At 36.8% G+C, this 22,225-nt stretch overlaps 1 protein-coding gene across 1 annotated transcript; it reads right to left on the bottom strand.

Moving 5' to 3' along the window:
- Positions 1–19: 19 nt before the first annotated feature.
- LOC115627359 (relaxin receptor 2) lies at positions 20–21,452 on the bottom strand. Its single transcript, XM_030523008.1, has 18 exons — positions 21,443–21,452; positions 21,015–21,398; positions 20,634–20,745; positions 19,651–19,722; positions 15,324–15,401; positions 15,085–15,156; positions 9,863–9,934; positions 9,726–9,797; positions 9,489–9,632; positions 8,421–8,492; positions 6,825–6,968; positions 6,631–6,747; positions 2,278–2,513; positions 2,097–2,211; positions 795–939; positions 579–733; positions 444–517; positions 20–383 (listed from the first exon to the last, which is right to left on the bottom strand). Exons 1-18 carry the CDS (start codon positions 21,450–21,452, stop codon positions 103–105), a joined length of 2,355 nt encoding a protein of 784 aa, XP_030378868.1. The 3' UTR covers positions 20–102.
- Between the last annotated feature and the right edge of the window lie 773 nt (positions 21,453–22,225).

Below are 22,225 nucleotides of genomic sequence, written 5' to 3' on the forward strand. Positions count from 1 at the left end.
TATATGTGTGAGTGTGTATGTATACGTTTTAAAATCACATGGAAGCCTATGCCAAAGCCCACATACTACTTAGTCCATAACAGCGCTCAGTCTAGTCCCCATTCACAGGTAACTCATGTGGCGATGCGACAACTGTTTCCGTCCGGAGCCGCCACCTCCAAAATGCGCCAAACTCACACTCAGACCGGACTCGTACGCGGTCTGTGTCTGGGATCGCGTTTCGTTGTTGACCAGAGAGCAGCTGGGCAGAGTGTGGCAGTATCGGCGCAGCTGCTGTTTGAATGCCGCTGTTGTGAGCGTGTAGAGCACCGGATTCAGCGCTGAGTTAACGGGCAGTACCAGCACGGCCAGCCAGGCATACAAATCGGGCGATATGACACAACCTGCAGTATAACTTACACATTATGTTGCATATATGTAATCGAAACTCTAAAGAAACCCACCTGACAAGGCAGCTAACTTGACCACAATGATGGGCAGCCAGCAGGCGCAATCAGTGGTCACAATGATGACAAACCTACAAAGGGAAGCGAACAGAAGCGTGTTACTCTGTCTGGACAGCAGGCCTATAAACTTACCGAGTGGCTACTACATTCTCGCGTCCGCTGTGAGTGCTTCGCATGCCTCCGCCGGAGTCGCGTATGGCCTGCAACATCCGCACATACGAGTAGAGTATAAAGATCAACGAGAAGGTGTTGATACAAATAAACAGCAGTGCCGAGTACTCCCAGCCCTGCAACAGATATGTATGTAGTTTAAAAAGTTAGACAAAAACCATGCCCACGGCTACTCACCATTGCGTAGGGATCGTGTATGTGCAAGGACAGACAGACGCCATTGTTTCCATAGAAATGTGCACCAAAGTAGGAGTTCGGTAGCAGAGGCGCCGCCGCCAATGTGAAACTGATGCCCCATAGCAGCAACAAGCGCAGCACAATCCTGCAGACGAGAAAGCAAAGAGGTTAGTCGCTGTTCCACACTATATCTATCTATATCCACAAATCAGTCTGTGATGCGACAAATGCCACCTCTAGAAATCTAGAGGTTTTTCCCTGTTGCATGTTTTTTAATAAAAGCATTTAGTACATTTTCTGTTTCACTTCTCGTGCTATAATATTATTTTATTTTTGCCAAAGTTTTTCCTTGCTTTTATTTAAAAGTGATTAATTTTGCATTAAATTTTAAAATAAATCTTTTCAAATACAAACACTTTACTTTTCAACCATGAATTTTTTGAGAGCATTTCAGCTTCTTCACTCTTTTTTTATTTGAATACAAGTATATAAAATACTGTGTATATTTTTGACACATGTAATATAATAAATAATAAACGAGTAAGTAATACTGCAATTTCTTTTTAAATACATAAACTATGGATGTATTTTTTGAGAGCATTTCAACTACTGCTAATAGTCACTCTTTCTTTATTTTTTTATAAATACTATATTTTTGACACATTAACTTTTTGAGAACTTTGGAGTTATTGATAATAATTCATGAGCTGCAATAGGCGTGAAATAAATGTTTCTTCTTTTAAAACAAAACTGTTTTTAATTAAAGTCTTTTAAATTTTTCTTAAGATAAGTTTTTTACCATTTTTAAGAGCAACTGAACTATCGGTTATAATCCAACTTGAACCACATATTTATTTTTTATTTACATTCTTATTTAATTGTTTACAAACATGAAGGTCTTATGCATTGAAAAAAGTAAGCAAATAGCAGGAATGTTCGATTTCTAGCTTAAGACGGATTTTCAAATTCCGTCTGTGAATCTATTTGTTTCTATAAAATACATTTTTTAAGTCCCTAAAGTAAATTATTTTACTACAATTTCTAGAGTGGGTCTTTATGTATTTCAATTTAAATTTAAATTATGTTGGACCCTAAGCTATGAACAGAATACATTATTAAAATATTCCAACCCATTTTAAAAACAAAAGCAAAAGTTGGGTAGCCCCGTATTTAGGCACTTCCCAAAAAAAACAGAAATATCATGCATGGCTCTCCTTTGTTTATGTTTTAAATTGAATTTGTCCTATTTTCCTAAAGCCCAATCGGTAAAGATAGTATTATATTTACGAGTATATCACCCACCTGAACTTCTCAGTGTCGCGTGGCTGTAGTGGCCGTGTCACCGACATCAATCGATCCCAGGTGACCAATGTGAGCAGCAGTGTGGACGATTGGCAGCTGAAGGTGCTCAGGAAGCCTAAAACAAAATAAAGGGCTTTCGAATTTATATAACACTAATTAAAGTTTCATATCGCATACGCACCTGCAAAGGCGCAGAGGCTGCTGTGGCGCCACGCCTCCTCGTGTACAATGTACTTGCCGCGAAAGCTGATGTCCGCACAGGCAATAAGTGTCAGATAGATGCCCATGAGAAAGTCACTGGCGGCCAGATGGCGCAGATAGAGTGAGTGCTCCACATTGCGGCGCGACTTGTAAAAATATCGGCCGAGCAGCACCAGCATATTACCCACGACGGCTATAGAGGCCATGACCCAAACACTGCCAACGATATGATATGAAGATGTGGTGTGGGGAGAAGATTAAGTCATGTTTGGGCAATTACCAATGCGCATTGAATATCAATGGGATCCTAAATATGGTCAATTAAAGCAAATCAAAGCCTCGTTGTGGCCCTCAATGGGCATAACCCCAAACCGGGGCCAATTCACCGTGCATTGCCATCCAATTAGGTACAAACAAAAGCATCTCCTGTCCAATGCTGCGTGGTTCGTGGCTCGTACGTTCGAGGCCTTTTGTGTGCGCTATTGTCAGGTATATGAGTGCTTATTATGGCCGTTGTTGCTGTAATTGTTGCTGCTATGGGCCGACAAACACACACAATTACCTACAACTACGTACATAAACTACAGAAGCTACTACAACGACAACTAAGGACTCTTTACTCTATATAACGAAATCTTTCTGCTTTAAGTGTAAATGTGTACTTAAAAATACAGTATAATTTGCTTTTAAAGGATCTATCCTCAAAAGAGCTAACATAACTTTGTTGTTTAACTAAAATTTGTAGCTCTAGCAGTTTGTATATAATATTTCAACTTGTATTATGTCTGTTGGTCACACACATTATAAGTACTATGTGCACATTTTTTAACATATTATTGTTATTGCTATTTTACCAATTTAAATTTAAATTATTAATTAATTTAAATGAGTGAATAATGCCTTGGGGTAGAGGTTGCATTAAAGTAGTTTTATTTGGTGGAAAATTTAATATTTTTACAGTCTTCTACAAACTCGAACTCACGATCAAAACTATAAACGGTTGTAAAAAAAAATATGTACACATTGCTACCTAATTTGAAAAAAATATTTCATAGATGGCGCAGCTAAATTTTTAATATTCATAGAAAGTGACAAAAAATGACCGCCGATATGAGGCGCTTGAGTCCAAAAGACATGTTAACAATGAGATAATAAATAAAAACTGCAAAGCATATAAAGGTTCATTTATTATCCATTATCCAAACTTAAAATGGATCTTCAACAGTACTTTATCTTTAGAATCGATTAGGGAAACGATTTATATAAAGGCCAGCATAGAAGAAGTAAAAAGTGCTTGAAAAATACACAAATATTTCGTAAACATAAAGATGACGATTAGAAGCAACCGCTTCTAATTTAATGCATACTCTTTGCTACCTCGTGAAATAAATAGGGTAATAAATCAACATGCTTTTTATTTATTTTGCATAAAATTTGAAAGCTTCTTAGCATGCACCTCAAGCTTTAACTCAATGTATGTACCAGTATATGTTTTGTGTCTAGTTGGTGCTTCATTATCGTTTAAATTTGATGCCAACAAATTTTAACGAAAATATATATGAAAACCTGTCGCCAATAAAAATACATACAATGCCACCTGATTCTGTACAAAGTGCTTTCTTCGAACTACACTGTAGCCAGCCAGCCTTCCCATTAGATAACCAACAACTTAACTCAGAAGCCAAACAATGGCAACAGAGGAGAGCAGAACAGAGTAGAGTAGAGCAGAGTAGAGCCAGAAATGTCCCAACCAAGTGGAGCATTTAATTTTTATGGGAACGTCAACTTAAAATAATGAAATAATGTACACAGAACATTTTTGCCTTTGAACAAGCGGGCAAACAAACATAAGTACATACTTACTAGGTAGGAAGCTACATACTTATATGGATACGTGTACGTGCAAGCACAGAGGCATGTCAGTGTGTGTGTGTGTGTGTGTGTGTGTGTTTATAGAGCTTATATGGCGTAAGGAAAACTTGCAGCCCAACTAAGGACCTGCCTGCTACACTCCTTCACGTTGCTTGGATCTTCCTTGTTGGATACTGAATGGTGTTTGGTGTCTGGCTGTTGGCTGTTGGGTGTTGGTTGTTCGCTGCTGCCGCTTTTGTTCTAAGCACCTCACAGCGTGAAAACAAATAAACAAACAAACAAACAAGCAAGCAAACGAACGAACGAACGGAGGAACGATAGAGCAGCGAAGCAATGGAACGGCAACGTGTATGAAGAGTTCGGAAAAGTATAATTTTCATTTCCATGGTGATGCTGCTGGTGCTGGTGCAGTAGAAACGGAAGCACGAAACTTGGCATGCATGGCAACTGGCGTCGGAGTGGCAGGCAGCCAGATAATCACTCAGCAGACATTTCAATGCGCCGGAATGATGACAAGTTGCCGCCGGTTGCTGGTTGCTCGCTGCTGTTTGCCTCTTGCGCACAGTTTATTTGGCTTGCCAAGAAAAGAAAATATCGAATAAAGGGGTAAATGAAATTTACCACCATACGCGTACCAGCTACCCGTACGTGGTTGGCACTCTGTGGCAACAAGAAGCATTGCATGCAGCTGACGCCTAAATTGGTCCAAGCATCCAGCTTAATAGAGGGTGTCGACTAATCTTGTGAGATCGTAAAGAGTATTTAATTAAGCAGAACTGTTGTGGTCGACAGTTAAACAATTTGTATTCACTTTCAATACATTTATGGCGCCTAGGCTGGGGCCCTTAATATGCAAAATGAAAGTGAAATGGACTTCAGCAATAAAAAGCTGGCTAAGTTGGGGCAGAAACGAAAGCGGCTTATAAACCTTTAGATAGCTGAAAAGCCATAAAGAACTATTTATTGTATATTCATGAACTAATTTGCTGAGATCGTAAAGAGTATTTAATGAAGCAGAAGTGCTGTGGTCGACAGTTAAACAATTTGTATTCACTTCCAATACATTTATGGCGCCTAAGCTAGGGCGCTTAATATGCAAAATCAGCCATGAAAGCTGGCTAAGTTGGGGCAGAAACGAAAGCGGTTTATAATTCTTGAGACAGCTGTAAAGCTATATAGAATTGTTTATCTTTATTTATTGACTAATCTGCTGAGATCGTTAAGAGTATTTAATTAGAAGTATTGGTCGGCACTTAAACCATTTGTATTCACTTTCAATACATCTATGGCGCCTAAGCTAAGGTTTTTAATATATATATAATAGCGCTTCAGCCATAAAAAGCAGAGAAGCTGAAAAGCTGCCTATATCGGCACATTAAAAATCTCTAGACAGCTGCAAAGCTATATAGAATTAATTATTGTATTTCCAATTAATTTTGGGCGCCTAAGGTGGGGCATGTAATACGCAGTCTTGGTCTTAAAACAAGAAACTCTAGATGAAAGTTCTATAAAGAATGGAATACAATGGAATACTTGTTGATATTCAAAGAGGCATGCTCTGGAATAGGTGTTATACTATATTTTGATAAAAGTTAACACAGTAGCATATAGACTTTAGCGTCAGCAGCCTTCCCAAGTGTATTCAATCACAAACTCAAATAGAAACCAGAAAATAGTCTAAATTCTAAATTTAACTATCTCTGGTACAATCCATCAAGATGCTAATAGTCGGTATGTCTGTGTCGAACTCAGAGCAAGAGCAAGTTGTCGAATCTATGGCGACTGAGCAGCGCCATCGAGGCGGCGGCGCCCCCTCTGTGGATGCAAACATACGACGTAGTAGTCTATGGTCAGAGCCCAATGTGGTGAACACTACGTCCGTGGGAGGACCGGATCATCAGCTCCAGGTGCGCATGTTGGTGCTACGTGAGCGTTTGCGACGCATCATGTACTCCTAAGCAGCAACAAGATGGAGGTGTGTGGCGAAAACGAAGCAGCGGACGTAGCAGAGATCAAATAAATCAATAGTGAATGTGAAGTACACAGCAATATATTTATATAAACATATAAATATATTCATATATATACATATACTAATATCTATTAAAGGCTTGAGAGCTGAATGCGCTCCTGGTTCATTTATTCCAATCCATACACTACACACACACACACACACACATACACTTGAATAGAAGTGGCAGATAATTAATTGTAGTACATATTTATTGAACGTTGTATATCGTTTAAACTAATTGCCTGTTCCAGCTCAAGTATAAGCTATCTACTACTATCTACTAATGCGAGAATTTGCACAACTGTAGCTTAAACAATGAGTGTGGGCTGTTTCAAGAATCCTTTGTTTGCATTTATTTTACGCTGTAATAGGCTTTTGCTGGGATACGATGGAATGGCGAAAATACTATATAAGATGAAAAAAGCGCACGCAGCACCTTGAACTTACCTGCCCCGCAGTATTTGATTATCCAGTAAATGGTAAGTGCTGCTAATGCCATCTCCATGGGGCTCACAGACACGCACATGCATCGCGGCTCGGCACAAATGGAACCAGGAGAAATAGCTGTGAACGAAAAATAAACACAATCACATATAGACACACACACACACACTCACACACAAATCGGCTGACAAACTCACATATAATGCAGGCTACTCAGATTCTGCAGCACTCGGGAGTCGAGCGTCTTAAAGCGATTGCCAGTTAACTGCAACGAACTGAGGCTCTCTAAGCAGTCGAAGGCATGCAAATCGAATTTCATGATTCGGTTCTCGTTCAATTGCCTGTGGAGCGGAATTAAGGTGTTTGTTTAGCGGTACATTTTGGCGTGTCTGTGGCATGTCTGCAAGTGTTCTGTTTATGGGCCAACCATAAAAGTCAAGCACGCGGCGCTGCTAAGTATGCTATATTTATTTTTCCATCTTCGTCGGCAATCGTACTTATTGCATGGCGTCGTTCGACTTTTGCCGTGCGGCATGTTTAGAAAACTTTCATCATTAAAGTTTTCATTTCGTTTTAGCTTATTTATGCAAACGCACGCATGGCCCCCCCGCCGACCACTGACCACTGACAGCCAACCACCAACCACAGGCCCCTGCTGCTCACTGGCTCGTTGTTTAGTTTACACATTGTATCTGCAAGTGTGCCAGCTAGGGAAGTTGCATGCTGCGCATTCCGATTTACTAAATCGTGCTCACTTAAGTTTGTAATTCGCTAGATATAGCTAGATATAGCTAGATATAACTTCTTTTTTTTTTGCCACCTGCGGGAGAATCGGGGACCACCATGGCTCTGAGTGGGGGCAGCCTAGCTGGACTGACTTTTAAGTAAATATTTCCCCCATTGGGTCGGAGACTATTAAATTTTTTCTGTAGCTCCCTAATTGTTTGCTTACATTTGCATTAAATAATTTTTAATTTCTTCTTTTTATTTTGTCTAAAATATTATTGGAGTTTCTGCTTTTTTCTCTAGCATTTAATTTTCCTAATTTTCCAAAACTATGAAACATTTTGCTTTTTATCCACATTTAAAATATAAAATATCAGTTTAATTAAATCAAGACTCAGCATTCAAAAATACTTAGCCTATTTAAATAGTTACTAGACTTTTTTGAATTCATGATCAATTCTATATTTTTTCAAGGCTCCCCTGTCTATAAAAAATAGAAAATTGTACGAGATCATTTCTAAAATCCCACCTTATTCCATTTGAGCATTAAATAGTTTTGCAACTGAAATATTTTGTGTGCTTGGCGCTGGTGCTGATTGTCGCCTAAACTGCCAATCAACCTGTCCAATTGATACAAAACCAACAGTTTTGATATCTAACTGTGGACACACACACACAGAGACACACACAGTCACAGACGAACACATAGAGACACACATGGAGATTGGCCAATCCGCCGAAATTCCATTAATAATAAATTAAATTCCTTGTCAACACATTGAAATTTAACCACCAATAAATCGTTTGAACGCCCATGGCGTGCTGCCTCGCCGCAAAATCCTCGCACACACACACACACCCATGGACAAGAGCATGTCAAGTTAAGCCACGCCAAATTGAAAAAGCACCCAAAACCAAATATATTTGTATGTATGTGTGTCAAACGTGGAACGTAGGTCATTAGATATGCACCCGCCTTATCCAAAATGTGTCTGCGATCCCAAAACTGGGCAGCAGTTTTTTGGATTTGGTTTTTGATTTTGTCTCTCTTTTTATGTTCAACTTACAGTCCTTGTAGATAGCTGAGATTGCAAAATGTGCCGTCGCGTATGTAAGCCAACTGATTGCCGGCCAAAAATCTGCAATGGCCAAAAGACAGAAAACATAAACTTTACTGCATATTCGCACTTACAAAAACAACAACACGCAACTTTTATTGTGGCAAGGGAATGGCAGCTAATAATCCATATGACCACACGCATACACTCGGAAAACTAAAGCGTCATCAAATCGGTTCACAAATATTTGATTGACGAAAATGTTGCTTTAACAACTAACTAAGAAAAATAAATAATGAATAGCGTTTAAGAATTAAGCGATAAGGTATTTTATCTAATTTTTTTTTTTTTCAAATAAATAAAAACAATTTTGAACGCTTAAGTTTGCTGAAATCGGACTATATATATGCACTGCTTGCACTGCACTGCTTGCGCTGGCACTCGCACTGCTTGACATAGGCTGTTGTGAGCAGCTAGAATTATACACTATATAATAATATAGCTAGAATTATATATATAATCGAGCTGAATATGATTCCTCTTCAAGGTCGACCTTTTCAAACGAATTTAACAAGTTTTTGTTTTTCAAATGCTAGTTATTTAAACCCAAATTCGTTAAGAAACTTCAAAAATGTAACAGCTTAGAACGAATGCCTAAAGTTCCTTTTTCGAAACATTTATTACTAATTGCTTTTATATTAACTCAGAAGTAGGGCGTTTTCAACAACGTGTGCTTTAAGTAGTGCAGTAAATTTATTCATTTTGTTATTAACGATTGCTTATACAAACTATATATTAAATGCTCATGCGATGACTAAATAAATTTGTTCATATTTTAAGAAATAAATTAAAGTCTAACTGCTGGCTCATCCTAAACTAAATCATTTTTTAATCAAATCGTGCCACGCACTAGCAAGTAGCAACAATTAAATATTTATTATTTATGGCAACTTTTTAAATAAACCACACTCTTTTCCATTTGCAAACTTTAAACTATAACTTGCTTGTTGTTTTTCTCCGAGTGTATTTCTGTGCACCCGCGCAAAATGTTGTTTCAACTTCAATTTAAAAACTCACAAATGTCGGAGACGCGGAAATGTGAACGTATTGCTGGCAATGTCAGCTATTTGGTTGTGGGCCAACGACAATGTGTGCAAATGCGTTAGGGTGTTGGGAAACATGCCCGGATGCAGACGCTGCAGGCGGTTCTCGTTCAGGTAGCTGCTCGAAACGAAATAAAAAAAAGTAGATGAAGATAAACATATATACATGCCATACATAAATAGCTGCCTCTGGCGCCAATCTGAGACTTACAGCACTTCCAGGTTGTGCAGCATATCGAAGACGTGCGCTTCGAAGTGAGCGATTCGGTTTCCTCGCAGATCGCTACAGATACAATCGAGTATATATGTTTAGATATGCAAATAGAGTTATATGTTTGTCAAACTTACAGCTCCTCCAGATTCCGTAAATATTGAAAATCGCTGCTGTTTAAGGTATGCAAACGATTGCGTGCCAAAAGTCTGCAAAATGGAGACAATAAAAAAGACAACAGAGTGAGCAATAATAGAGCTTATAATGTCCTTATAATGGGACAGAGACAAAAGTCCTGCCAAAGCACATTAACTTTCAATTTTCATATGAACAAAAGCTTAAGCAGCCCTCCAATGAACCGCAACAGGGCAAGTGCAATTGCTATTGCAATTGCCTCCAACAATGGCGACAGTGCTGGCGGAAGGGCACAGGAAAAGCCAGCACACATATCTCACTCTTAATTAGCCATTAAGCGCCAACTCAACACTCTGCACTGCACAAATGCAAACAATGGCAAAAGTCATTCCCACATTCAGAGAAAAAGTGCTTTGAAGTCCAAACATTTGCACTCTGACTTTAGCTTAAAGGGTGCTTCGCTGAGAAATGAGAGGCAGACAATTGATTTACAAAAAAATTAACATTCGTTATTGCAAAATAAATTAAATAGCAACTCTAAAAATATTAAAATAACAACCAAATAATGTTTACAGCCTCTCATGTAATGCTAACAAAATTATGTTCATGTTAACAAAAAAAATCAAAACAGTTTTATTTGTTATAAATCAAATAATACATTTAAGTTTTATAAAAAAAACTATTATGTTCTAAAAAAAATAAAATCAAAACCGTTTTATGTGTTATAAGGAAAATAACACATTTTGTAAGTTTTATAAAAATAACTATTATGTTCTAAAAAAAATAAAATCAAAACCGTTTTATGTGTTATAAAGAAAATAACACATTTTTTAAGTTTTATAAATTGCTCTTTAAATAATGCTGCCACTTAAAAAAAATGTAATGTTAACAGACCATAGTTTCATACAAAATTTTTAGTTGAAGTCTTATTCTTAAAAAAAAAGATTTTTAAGATTAGTCCTTTGATAATAAAGATAACTTGTAAACAATGTTATATCTGCAAAAACTTATGAAAGCCAACGGGGAAGGGCCGAATAAAAGGACTCGAATCAGAACATTGTCAAAAATATTAGCCAGTTAGTAACAACAATAAAAAAGCACCCTATTTGTCTATTTAATCTTTTTACTCTGTGTAGGCGGCGCCGCTAGAGACGAGCAAGGACCGTATTTTCTTCAGCCCGACAGGACATGTACTGCCCAGCACGGTCCATCACGAAATTTACATGTACTATTTATATATTGTCTATGAAAGTAATGCTTTTTAAGTCGAATCTTTTTTAGAAAGTGGCATATTTATTTATGGAATGATGACTTAGTATTAGTACTAAATGTGATTTATACATATATATTATCTGAAATCCGAGTCGATGGCCAAGGGAGCTAGCACTCCTGATTTGTAATTACTTCTTATATTATAATTTAACTAATTTAAATTTTAAAAAAAATAATAATAAAAAAAAATGTGATTTAATTTCAGACTGGTCTCTTATACCTACATACAAGTATACGGAAATATATATTTGAGCGTTTGATTTGGAGTCGGAATTATTGAAAAGGTGCATGTTTTATGGGAAGAATACTTGCAATGCCATATGGAATTGTATGTCCCAGTCCGCATCTAATGGCACATTTTCTGTTTATCGTATTATTGTATCTATTAGCTATCTATCTATATAAATGTATCGCCCTGAATTCTCCCCAGATATCTTTTAAAGCGTGTCATCTACTTGTTGCTTTCACGAGGTTGCTTATTTTGGGGAAATTGTTCAGGGTGGTATGCAGTATATGAAGTATATGCGTATATAGAGCATATAGAGTATGCCCTTAAAACTTGCACAAATCTCCATTTGGCGGAAAATAATAGTAATTATTTCTTCACTTTTCTAAAAGAATCAAATATTTATCATATAAAACTAGTTCATATTATTATGATAACGAATATTAATTATGATAACGAATACAACCTGTTACTTCATTGTTATTATATTGTTTTAATATACTGTAAATACTTTATTAGGTAATTTTTAGCAATCATTATATAGTTCGTATGTCGATTTCCAATCGCATTGGAACACTTAATAAATGAATAAATAAATAAATTATGTCATACACACTTTTTCACCAACATATCAATTTAGTCACATCTAGCATCGACCGAAAGTATTTTATAAAATAAGAATAATCGCAGTATATTGAAAATATTTTAACAATACTTGTACTTATAATTCGCAGTTCTCTTTCGTGTTTTGTCACGTTTCTTTGTCACGAACACGCGTGTACACCTTTGAAATAAACACGGCCCATGCCCACCTCTAATAGCCACTAGCCCTTAGCCACTAAGATAAACTTTTAGCGAGGCTGTGAGCTCCACAGCTGTGCCACTGCCGGTTCGGTGCCACAGTTTAGTCGAAAAGTGTAACTGAGTTGTTTATGTGTTTTTGATTTTTGCTTTCTTTGCCCATTGCTCTGTGTCAAGCCGTCTGTTGTTTTCTGAATTGTGTTGTTGTCTTCGGTCAGCACAAAAAGTATTAACAAAAAAAAAAAAGATATATTCAGCTATCGGCTTGCCGAAACTAAAGTACTCTGCATAAGCACTCCAGTTCCAAAAAAAAAGTTGGGGAATTTGTTAAGCATTATTATTTTTCCAAAGAACACACTCTTTATAAGCTTACTCATTAATAAGAATTAATTAATATATAAAAATAAAGTTGAAGACCTCGCCATGCACATGTTTCTATCACATAAAAAGAAGACTATTGGAGCACGTCCCCCTTTCGGGTTAGGGTATGCTCGTGGAAGCAACAAAGGCCAATGCTTGACTTCTGATCCGTACAGCCATAAACATGGTGTGCCGGTCAAAAGTTTTGCTTTCGCTTGCATTGCCTAAACAATGACAATATTTTCCACATATTTCTTCTTTTTTTTAGATTTTTTCGTTTTTTTTTTTGAGTGTTTTGTTTGGTTTTGTTTGCCCGCCCTTTATTTAGCATAGCACCCTAATGACGGTCACGGTGCGTATGAGTAACAAAAGCTGTGCGATGCTGTTATCAAGTATACTGCAGCCTATGCGTGTGCCTGAGCGTGTGCGTCTGGGCCTGCCCGAGTGGAGCGGGCCATTGGAACTGGGAGGGGTGGGGGGTCAGCATAACAAAAGCTATTTTCATGCGATAAAATCGGTACAATGTATCACATTTTGCAGCCCTAACAAATGGCAGGCGGGTGCACAATTTTTGTAGGCAATCAACATTTTTGTATGGCACCATATATAATCGTATTTGTGGCATGCGATTACATACATACTCGTCTGCACATGCACTTGACGAGTTTTGTAAATACACAGATATTAACGAAACTTTTTCCAATTATAAATTATTTCTATCTGCCACCTGAGGCGAATGTCGAGAGCAAAATTCAGTATGACAAGCAATTTTCGTGTCCAGCTGGCTAATATCCAAACTATGATTTAGTACTAAGTACTAACGATATTGCTTTAAAGATAACTCTAAATGGCTTTTTAACTAGCTATCCTAATACTGTACGTTTTTATTACCGTCTAATAGATTGGTAACTAGCTCTTAGTTCTCAATAGCAGACATGTGCGTAGCCAGGATTTGTTGGCCGATTTCTTACTATCTAATTATTTGCACTACTATATACAACAAACACATGAATAATATGGAAAAATAGGGAAAAATGAAATTCAAAATAATGAAAATGTGTTCATCCAAAGATTTCAAATGCAATAAAATGTAAAAAAATTTGCTAAAAAGTAAGAAGATTTGTGGTCGTGGAACTAATATAAACTTGGTCCCGTGCGACATCGAGTTGAATAGAATTTTTTTGCAAGCTAACATGGGATGGGACCTGTATCTGGGGTCGGGGCAGTTATCAAAAGGCAGTTATGGCAGATAAAGAAAGCTAAAATCATTTTGTTTCGACTGTTCAGAACTGAAACTGCATTGCCCGCTTTGCACCCCCCTCGCAACGGGGATGGTAGCAGATTGGTATAAAAACTTATATAACGTTCAAATAATATAAATAATCCTCAAATACTTATATTCTTAAATTTGTCATTTTTATCAAGATCGGTCGACTGTACAATACTATAGTTTTGCAACTTAGGGGGCTATGTAAACATACATTCAACATTTATCTGCGTTGCCATTCAATGGAATGGCTCGTTATATCCAAACTAAACGCCAAAAGGTACATAACAGACAGAAGCAGGTGTCGCAGACTCTATATAAAATTATTTATTCTTACTAAACATATAAGAGCAGCATGATGGGACAACTCGATATAGACATATGTATATGTTCGTATGAACATCAAGAACTTGTGTGGCCTATCTTATTACCTTTTTATATAGCCATTACTTTATTTAAATATACTATGTCTCCCATATGATCGTAGAGGAAATCACTCTGAGTAGTATAACTATTTTATAAAGTTATCTTGAGCTAAGTGCTAAGTTTCGTAGATATTACACAGCTGCCATACTTGTAGGAATGATTATTTAAGTTGAAAGTCGAAGAGATGGGAAAGCAATAAATAATAAAATAATAGCGGGGAGAATTATTCAAATTATTTCAATTAATTGTCCATGTAATAGAAATCTAGTATTCAAGAGTATTCAAGAGTCGAAATGAAAACAAAAATTAATGACACGAAAGATTACTTTTTTCTTATACATATTACAACTAGTAGTTACAACTGTGCTGTCGAATAGCATCTAAATTCCAAAGCAAATGCAATGTAAATAGTCACTATTTTGCATAAATACTATATATACTTGTATATAAAATAAACTTATATTTAATAACTGCTATAAACCAGTGAGCAATATTTTTTCGTTGCGCATTTCATGTGCAAACTTTTTTTTTTAAGTTGCGCACAAATTGTTAAATCAACAGCTGCGACTGCATTCGGGGGAGTTTTCAATGAACACCCAACAAACTATATTTATGTTTTTATTATACACACAGTGGCTTCAAAGTTATATAAATAATGCAATTATAAGCAGCGCGCTTAAACATATACACTTTTTTTTGACACCCATTCATAAATTAGCACACATTGTTAATTATGAAAAAAATTTGTCAAAACATAAACAAAATGTTGCAAACTTTGCAGTTCGGAAATGTCTAAAACAAGCAATAAAATTCACATAATATTATTATTAAATGTAAAATGTGCAGCTGCAGAGCAGAGATTTAATACTCACAGAATTCGCAATTGATTGCCCTTGGCAAAGAAATGTGCCGGCAGCCGAGACAATTTATTGTCATCCAAATAGCTGGGAAAAATATAAAAAGGAAAGAATTAAAGTCACACATTACACTCCAAGGACCACACGGTCGTGGTTAATTTAAAGAACAGAGCAAAAAAAATCAAATAAATTTAAGTGCACATAAATAATCAACTTAATTGTGAATTATGTTGCCACACTTCAACGCTACTTACAGAGTTTTCAGCGGCATGGCGGCCAAACGATCGAAGGAGTGCGAGGCGATTTCTCTGATTGAGCAAAATTTCAGCACGCTGTGGAAAGATAAATAATAAGTACAGGAACAACAAAAATAACACTCATAATGGGAACAACAACAATGACAACAAATAACAAATGACACAAACGGAATGCATTTGAAGAAGTTGCTTAGTACGAGTAGATGAAGGAATCTGATATGGAAAGTGCTTAAAATTGGAGCCATGTTGGCACGTAAGGATACAACATTTGGTTCCTAATTTCATGCACGTAACAATCCCATCAATATTATAAAGGACCCAGCAACATTTTTTGTTTAATGTGATAACCAAACGGCGCTCACTTGTCACGCCGCTTAAAAAACAATAGGAGCGAGAATTTCATTTTAGTGCTGCGACAAAGCAGAGCAGTGAGGCTAACAAATTTATCCCGATTTCCACAAAAAATAGTTTCGAATAACATTTGTATTAAATTGCTTTCTGCACAATTTTTTTTAGAAGCGACTTCTCATTACTTCAAATGAAGTTGTGTGCGAAGGAATATCAGTCGCGTTTTCATTTCCCGAACCTTAAAACTTTGGCGTTTTACTTTTCAAAAACAAAAACTTGATGCTTCCAAATCAAACTCACAAGTTTCTAGATGAGCTTTAAAAAATATATAATATCCAACTATTTTTGAAACCTTTTTTTTCATGTGTATGTTGCCTTAAAAATATGAATACACTTCAATATAAATTGTATATATTGTAGATAGAGCGTGAAGAAAAAGGTATTTGGTTTATAGGAAACAAAAAATATCGCCGTTTTGAAAATTGTGGCTCAAGGCTCAGCAAATATTTGAGAGTGTTTTGCAAATAATTTTCTTTCCTTTTTATACTCTGTACATGAAATGTACAAGAGTATATTAGGTTTGCGGGAGCTGAAAAATGTAACAGGCAGAAGGAGGCGTGGCAGACCCCACAAAGTATATATATTATTGATCAGCGTGACAAGACGAGTCGATCTAGCCCTGTCTGTCTGTCTGTCCGTCTGTCCGTCTGTCCGTCCGTATGAACACCTGGATCTCAGAGACTATAAGAGATAGAGACACCAAATTTTGCACGAAGATGCGTTATGTGTATATTCTATACGAGTTTGTTTTATTTTTTTGATTTTCCCCCCCACTTCCCCCCTATGGGGGTTTTCCCGATTTTCCATTCGTATAATCGCCTATATCTCGGAGACTATAAAACCTAGGCACACCAAATTGTAGTCCAAGATGCCTTGTGTGAATACGCAGAAAATGTATATTTTGGAATTTCCCTCCCTCCCCCCTCTCCCCCGCAAATGCGATTTTCTCTAACTCCCGTAATTCTTGGAATTTCGAACTAAAATTTTGGAAATACCCCCAGTTAGTTATTATGTGTCCGTATGCCAAGTTTCATTATGATAGACCGATTTACCAAGAAGTTATAGCTATAAATATATTTGCTGCTGCAGCGCTGCTGCAGCGCTGCTCAAGCGCTGCCCGCGGCTGTTGTTGATGTTGCTGTTTGGTTGACTGCGAAAATGCTTACACAGACACGAATTGATGCGCATAGGCATACATACACTCACACAGACGCAATTGCTATGTAAATGTGCAATTATACACCCTTTACGTGAGTTCGAATACCGAGAGAGGTAAAATCGATCAAATTTTTTTTTTATTTTCTTATTTTTTTTTATTTTCTATAATTATTGTAAACATATGTACAGAGTATTTCAAAGTCGGGACACCCGACTTTAGCTTTTTTACTTGTTTTATTATTTAAATGAGTGCAAGGTCGTTATAATCCGAATTCGAAGCACTCTCGGACTCGGCCACTTTCTGTGATTTCTACTGCATATTTGGCCGTTCACGATCCTTCACGTACAGTTCTACTCGTATTAGTTGGAAACAGGCGAAGGCGTTTCGTTTGGGATTGAAAACGTCTCCCTCGCTCTGGTCTCTTTCCTTTTGTTTTTCTTTTAAGTATGCCTGCTATATCCGCAGATACTCGTGCTCGCCGTCGAATTCAATGTAAGCTCTAGTGCCTTAAAATGTCGCAACTTCTTGTTAAGCTTAACTTTTTATTTTTGTATATTTGTAGCTCTCTTGACCAGTTGCTTTGGCACCGCGCCACCACGCCAACAGGACTTTGGTCCTTGGCTTATGTTGCTCGGCAGCAGAGCTAAAGAAATTGTTTCGCTCGCGTTAGATTACACAGCAACAGCAACAACAACGACGATACAGAATATCTTGGCTCATGTGGCTCAACTTTGCTGCTTTAGCATAGCACACATAATTAGGGTGCCATAAAAAATTTGTCAATTTCAAAATGGTGACACGTAAACAAGACAAAACGTGCCTCATTACTTGGCTACTGGATGTTGTCGTTATTATTGTCGCTGCTGCTGTTGTTGCTGTTGTTGTTCTTGGCGCAAACAGCAACAAAAGGAATTGGAAATTAAGCTGTTCTTGTTCCTGAGGTTTTTAAAACGCACACACACCCACACACTCGCCCACGAATGAAATGAAAACTGTTTTCGCGTTCTGTGGGCCATGACCGCAAATAATTCGCGTTTCTACTCGTAAACATTTGTAGATCTTTATGCGTCTAGATGGGGGGATTTGGGGACATTGGACATTGATGGATATACTGCAAACTGATGACACACGCTGCTCAGGTGAACAAAATTATTGATATTCGTATTTTTTTTTCCCACGCATCAATGTATTTTTACAGCTGAGGCGAAAAAATAATTTCAAGTTTGTTTAGTTAACCCATTTACGCGTACAGTTTTAAAATTCCCCATACATATACAACTTTTAGTTGTTGATGCATAACAGACTTGAGTTGAAATGCAAATCAAAATCAACTAAATTATCTTTACGCTAAAATCTAAAATCGAATTCAATATAAATGGCTAAACAATTGCTTGAAGCGAATCGAAATTAAAGTCTGCTGAAGGCTTAATTTCCAAATACACTATACAGATCATCTGCAGCTCTCTTGTTAGTTTTGGATATCATTAGAGTTAGTTATCGAACCAAAATGACGTGCTAGAAAGGTCGCTTAAACCACATTTTAAAGAATCTAAAAAGGAGACAATCTAAATCTTGCCTAAACCTGCACCAGCAACATCAAAAAAGAAAAGAAAATACAATGCAAATATTTTCTTTATAAACAAATTTGTCATTTTACTTATTTTTCTAGAAAACTCCACTCTAAAATGGGTTAAAATACTTATAAATAGCTAGTCGCTAATATATATTAAGTCGACATTAAATACGTTCTTGAAGACAGTCAAACTGCATTCAAGTATTTTCTTAGTAATGAAATTTGTCCTCATTTTACTTATTTTTCTAGAAAATTCAACTCTGAAATAGGTACAAATACTGACTAATTGCTAGGTGCTAATAGATATTAAGTCATCTATCGACTTAAAGATAAGTTAAACTGCATTAACCAAGTGGATTTAAAGCATTGCCTATTTTATAAGGATCTATTTTTATTTATTACCATTACTTCTGTGAAAACCATAATGTTTGGGATGGGAAACTGTATAAACCACTTCTACGCGTTCATCATAGATAGACGTTAATGGGTTAAGTTCTAACTCAGCAAAAACTGCACATTCGCAGGCTTAAGATAGCAGCCGGGAGCCAAGGGCTCACCTCAATAAACCACAGAGCGGATGGATAGATAGAGTGGAGGGGTGTGGGCGTTGCGGCCAATGAAGCAACTAACCACCACGATGTCTAATATGCCACACAGGCGCCATACTCGTACAACGAGTGGTATAACCGAACATCTGTCGTTTGTTAAACCGCATTTACGGTTTAAGCCAAACCAAAATGTCCTTTAACACACTGACACATAAACTGCAAGCTGCGACGGCTGCAATGCGATTCCGGAGGGGCAGAGCAAAGAAACGAAACGGATACGGCTGTTGCACGGCCATCCTCTGATGCCATGTCCATATGTATGTATGTACGAGTATGTATTTATGTATGTATGGGTGGCCGTCTAATTTGTATGTAAGCCAGCATGGGACTGACTTGACTGGAATGTTGTGGGGCCCCCTGGTTATAGTGTCGGCCAAAGTGCTGGCCATAAAAACACAGCATGGTGCTAATATTTTTCACTGGCTGTCTTAAAATTTCAAGAGTGATATTTTGCATTTGGTCTTCCCATTGCATACCTAATATAGTACATATGTACATAGTAGTACATATATACGATGTGAAGCGTTTGGATTTTCAATTTTAATTAAGCAAAATCTGATATTTGAGACCACTTACAGACTCTCCACGTTGGGCAGCGTATTAAAAAAACTTTCATGGATTACTTCAAAACTGTTGCCTGTGAGATCGCTGTAAAAAAGAGAATATTATTACACTAAAAGATATTTTTAGTTCTCATAGACAGAAATAAATTCAAAATATTGTTCAATTTTTCTTTTGATTTCGAGATAATACGTATACTTAATATACGTATGAACTGGCTTCTCTCACAGAGGACTGGGAATATTTTTATTTTTGTAATAATTTGATCCTACATTAATTTATTTATAATTCATTCCTTATTTCTAATTATTGAATCACTTTATAATAACATATCTGACTTAAGCTGTTCACATTAAAAAAAAATAAACTCGTCCTTTCTCGGACATAGGAGAATCTGGATGCCAACTTTTGTTATTCTAGCTTTTATAGTTTCTGAGATCCTTGCGTTCATCCAGACGGACAGACGGACGGACAGACGGATGGACGGACGGACATGTCTAGATCGATTTCTCTCGTCATGCTGATTCAGAATATATATACTTTATGGGGTCGGAGATGCTTCCTTCTGCATGTTACATACTTTGCACAAACCTAATATACCCTTTTTACCCTACGGGTACAGGGTATAAAAAATATCCCTGGCTAGTTGGAATCATTATTAAATATTATTATTCTAACGATATTATCGCTGTGTTAAAAGAGTATAGTTTTGCTAGTTTTATCATATAATATAACATTTTTTATAATTCAAGGCATTCAAAAAGATGAAAAAAATGATCGAATGTGCAAGATGAAACTTAGCTGGAGCTCTCTAAAATACGATAAGATCACAGACAAACAAAACAAGAATCCTCCCCAATAACTGAAGAATGTAAATTTTCAACTGTGGTGTGGAAAAAACAGACACTTACAAAATAGTTCACTTATGTATACATATAGATATTTTTTAATAATATAATGTACCGTTATTGACTATGTACAAGTATGTATGTACTTACAGCATTGCCAGATTGTCGGCTGGCAAATGGGATGGCAGTGTTGTTAACTGATGGAAGCGGCACAAAATTTCATCTCCACGACAGGGACAGCTGAAAGTCTCATTGGTCCAAACTGCATAAAAAATATACATATGTATAATGTATGTGTGTGCGCGCGCATTACATTTAATAGTCACACTAATAATAATCGCACTTTTAATCTTTTACTTTAATGAAAACAACAGCATGCTAATTTATTTTTTATGGCACACATAACCTCAATTGGCGAGCGCAATGCGCACGCTAAAAACAAAAAAAAAATAAGAAGAAAAACAAGAGAAAGGTACGTAACACACATACACATAAACAATGTGTTTAATTACTTAAAACCGGCTTACTCACAACACTTGCCAATTGGAATTTCGTCGTGTCGCCCGAATGGCTGCTTGCGAAAAAGATGATCCCAAAATTTGGCATCCACCTCGTTATCACAGTTCCACTCGTCGGACCCATCATCGCAATCAACACTGCCATCGCAATTGGCGCGCTGCGGCACACACTGATCCGTCGAATTGCAGTGGAAGTAGCCCGTCGGGCAATTATTCCTCTCATCGGGCGGCACAATGTCGGTCTTGATGGTGACGGCGTCGCCATCGACCACGGACGACGCCTCACTTTGGTGGCTGCTCGCTGGCACCGTGCGCGGCTGGCGTTCGCCGGTGGTGAAGGCCAATGTGGCGAGCAGCAACAAAAACACACACGACAGGTGCGGAGATTTCATGTGTGCTGCAAAAGAGAGCAGGAAATGGAGTGTGATCTCTTTTCTCTACATTCCGCCATTCTACTTTCTACACGGTTTTATTTTAGTTCCCAGCACCAATTCAGCTCAACCCAACAAAAATAACTGCAGCTTCGACAAAAATATAATTAAACACTTCCATTACTTTATTTTGATTTTATAGGAATAATAGGAATCAGACGCCCACTCCAAGCCCCGAAATATTAAATTATACGTTTTAATAATAGGACCTTTAATTTCTCTAAACAAAAGCAGTAATGTAACAATTAGTAGACAACCATCTGTTAGTTCATAAAAGCTATAGAAAAGTGAAAGGATCATTATTCGTTCTTATATTTGTAAAATTTTGAAAAACATGACCAGGATATACAAAGGTTTCAACTTTGGCCGACAATAAGTGCTAATCAAATCAAGAAACATACGTACTATATATTACGTATACGTATATTTTTAAAAACAGCTAATTGATAATATTAAACAATAAGCTCTTTAATTAGAAATAGAAAAAGTAAAACATTTCGCTTCTTAATAAATCAGAGTACAGCTTGGGTTAGTTTAAGAAAACACAGATTCTTTCAAATTAAAAAAAAAAAACTTTTCTTTATCTACAAAACCAAAGTCAGGGACATTTAATTTTTTAAATTTCAGGTTAATTTTCAAAATAATTTTAAAAACATCGCGTGGCAATTTTGACTTTTTATAAAATTCAAAGAAAAATTACATTTCAGTTTAATTTCAACATAATTTTAAGAACGTAATGATATTTGTAATATTGTGACAGATAATCGATATACATAGTATTTACAAATATTTA

Source organism: Scaptodrosophila lebanonensis, unplaced genomic scaffold (genome assembly GCF_003285725.1).
Source record: "Scaptodrosophila lebanonensis strain 11010-0011.00,11010-0021.00 unplaced genomic scaffold, SlebRS2 tig00000092-arrow-pilon, whole genome shotgun sequence".
NCBI lineage: Eukaryota > Metazoa > Arthropoda > Insecta > Diptera > Drosophilidae > Scaptodrosophila > Scaptodrosophila lebanonensis.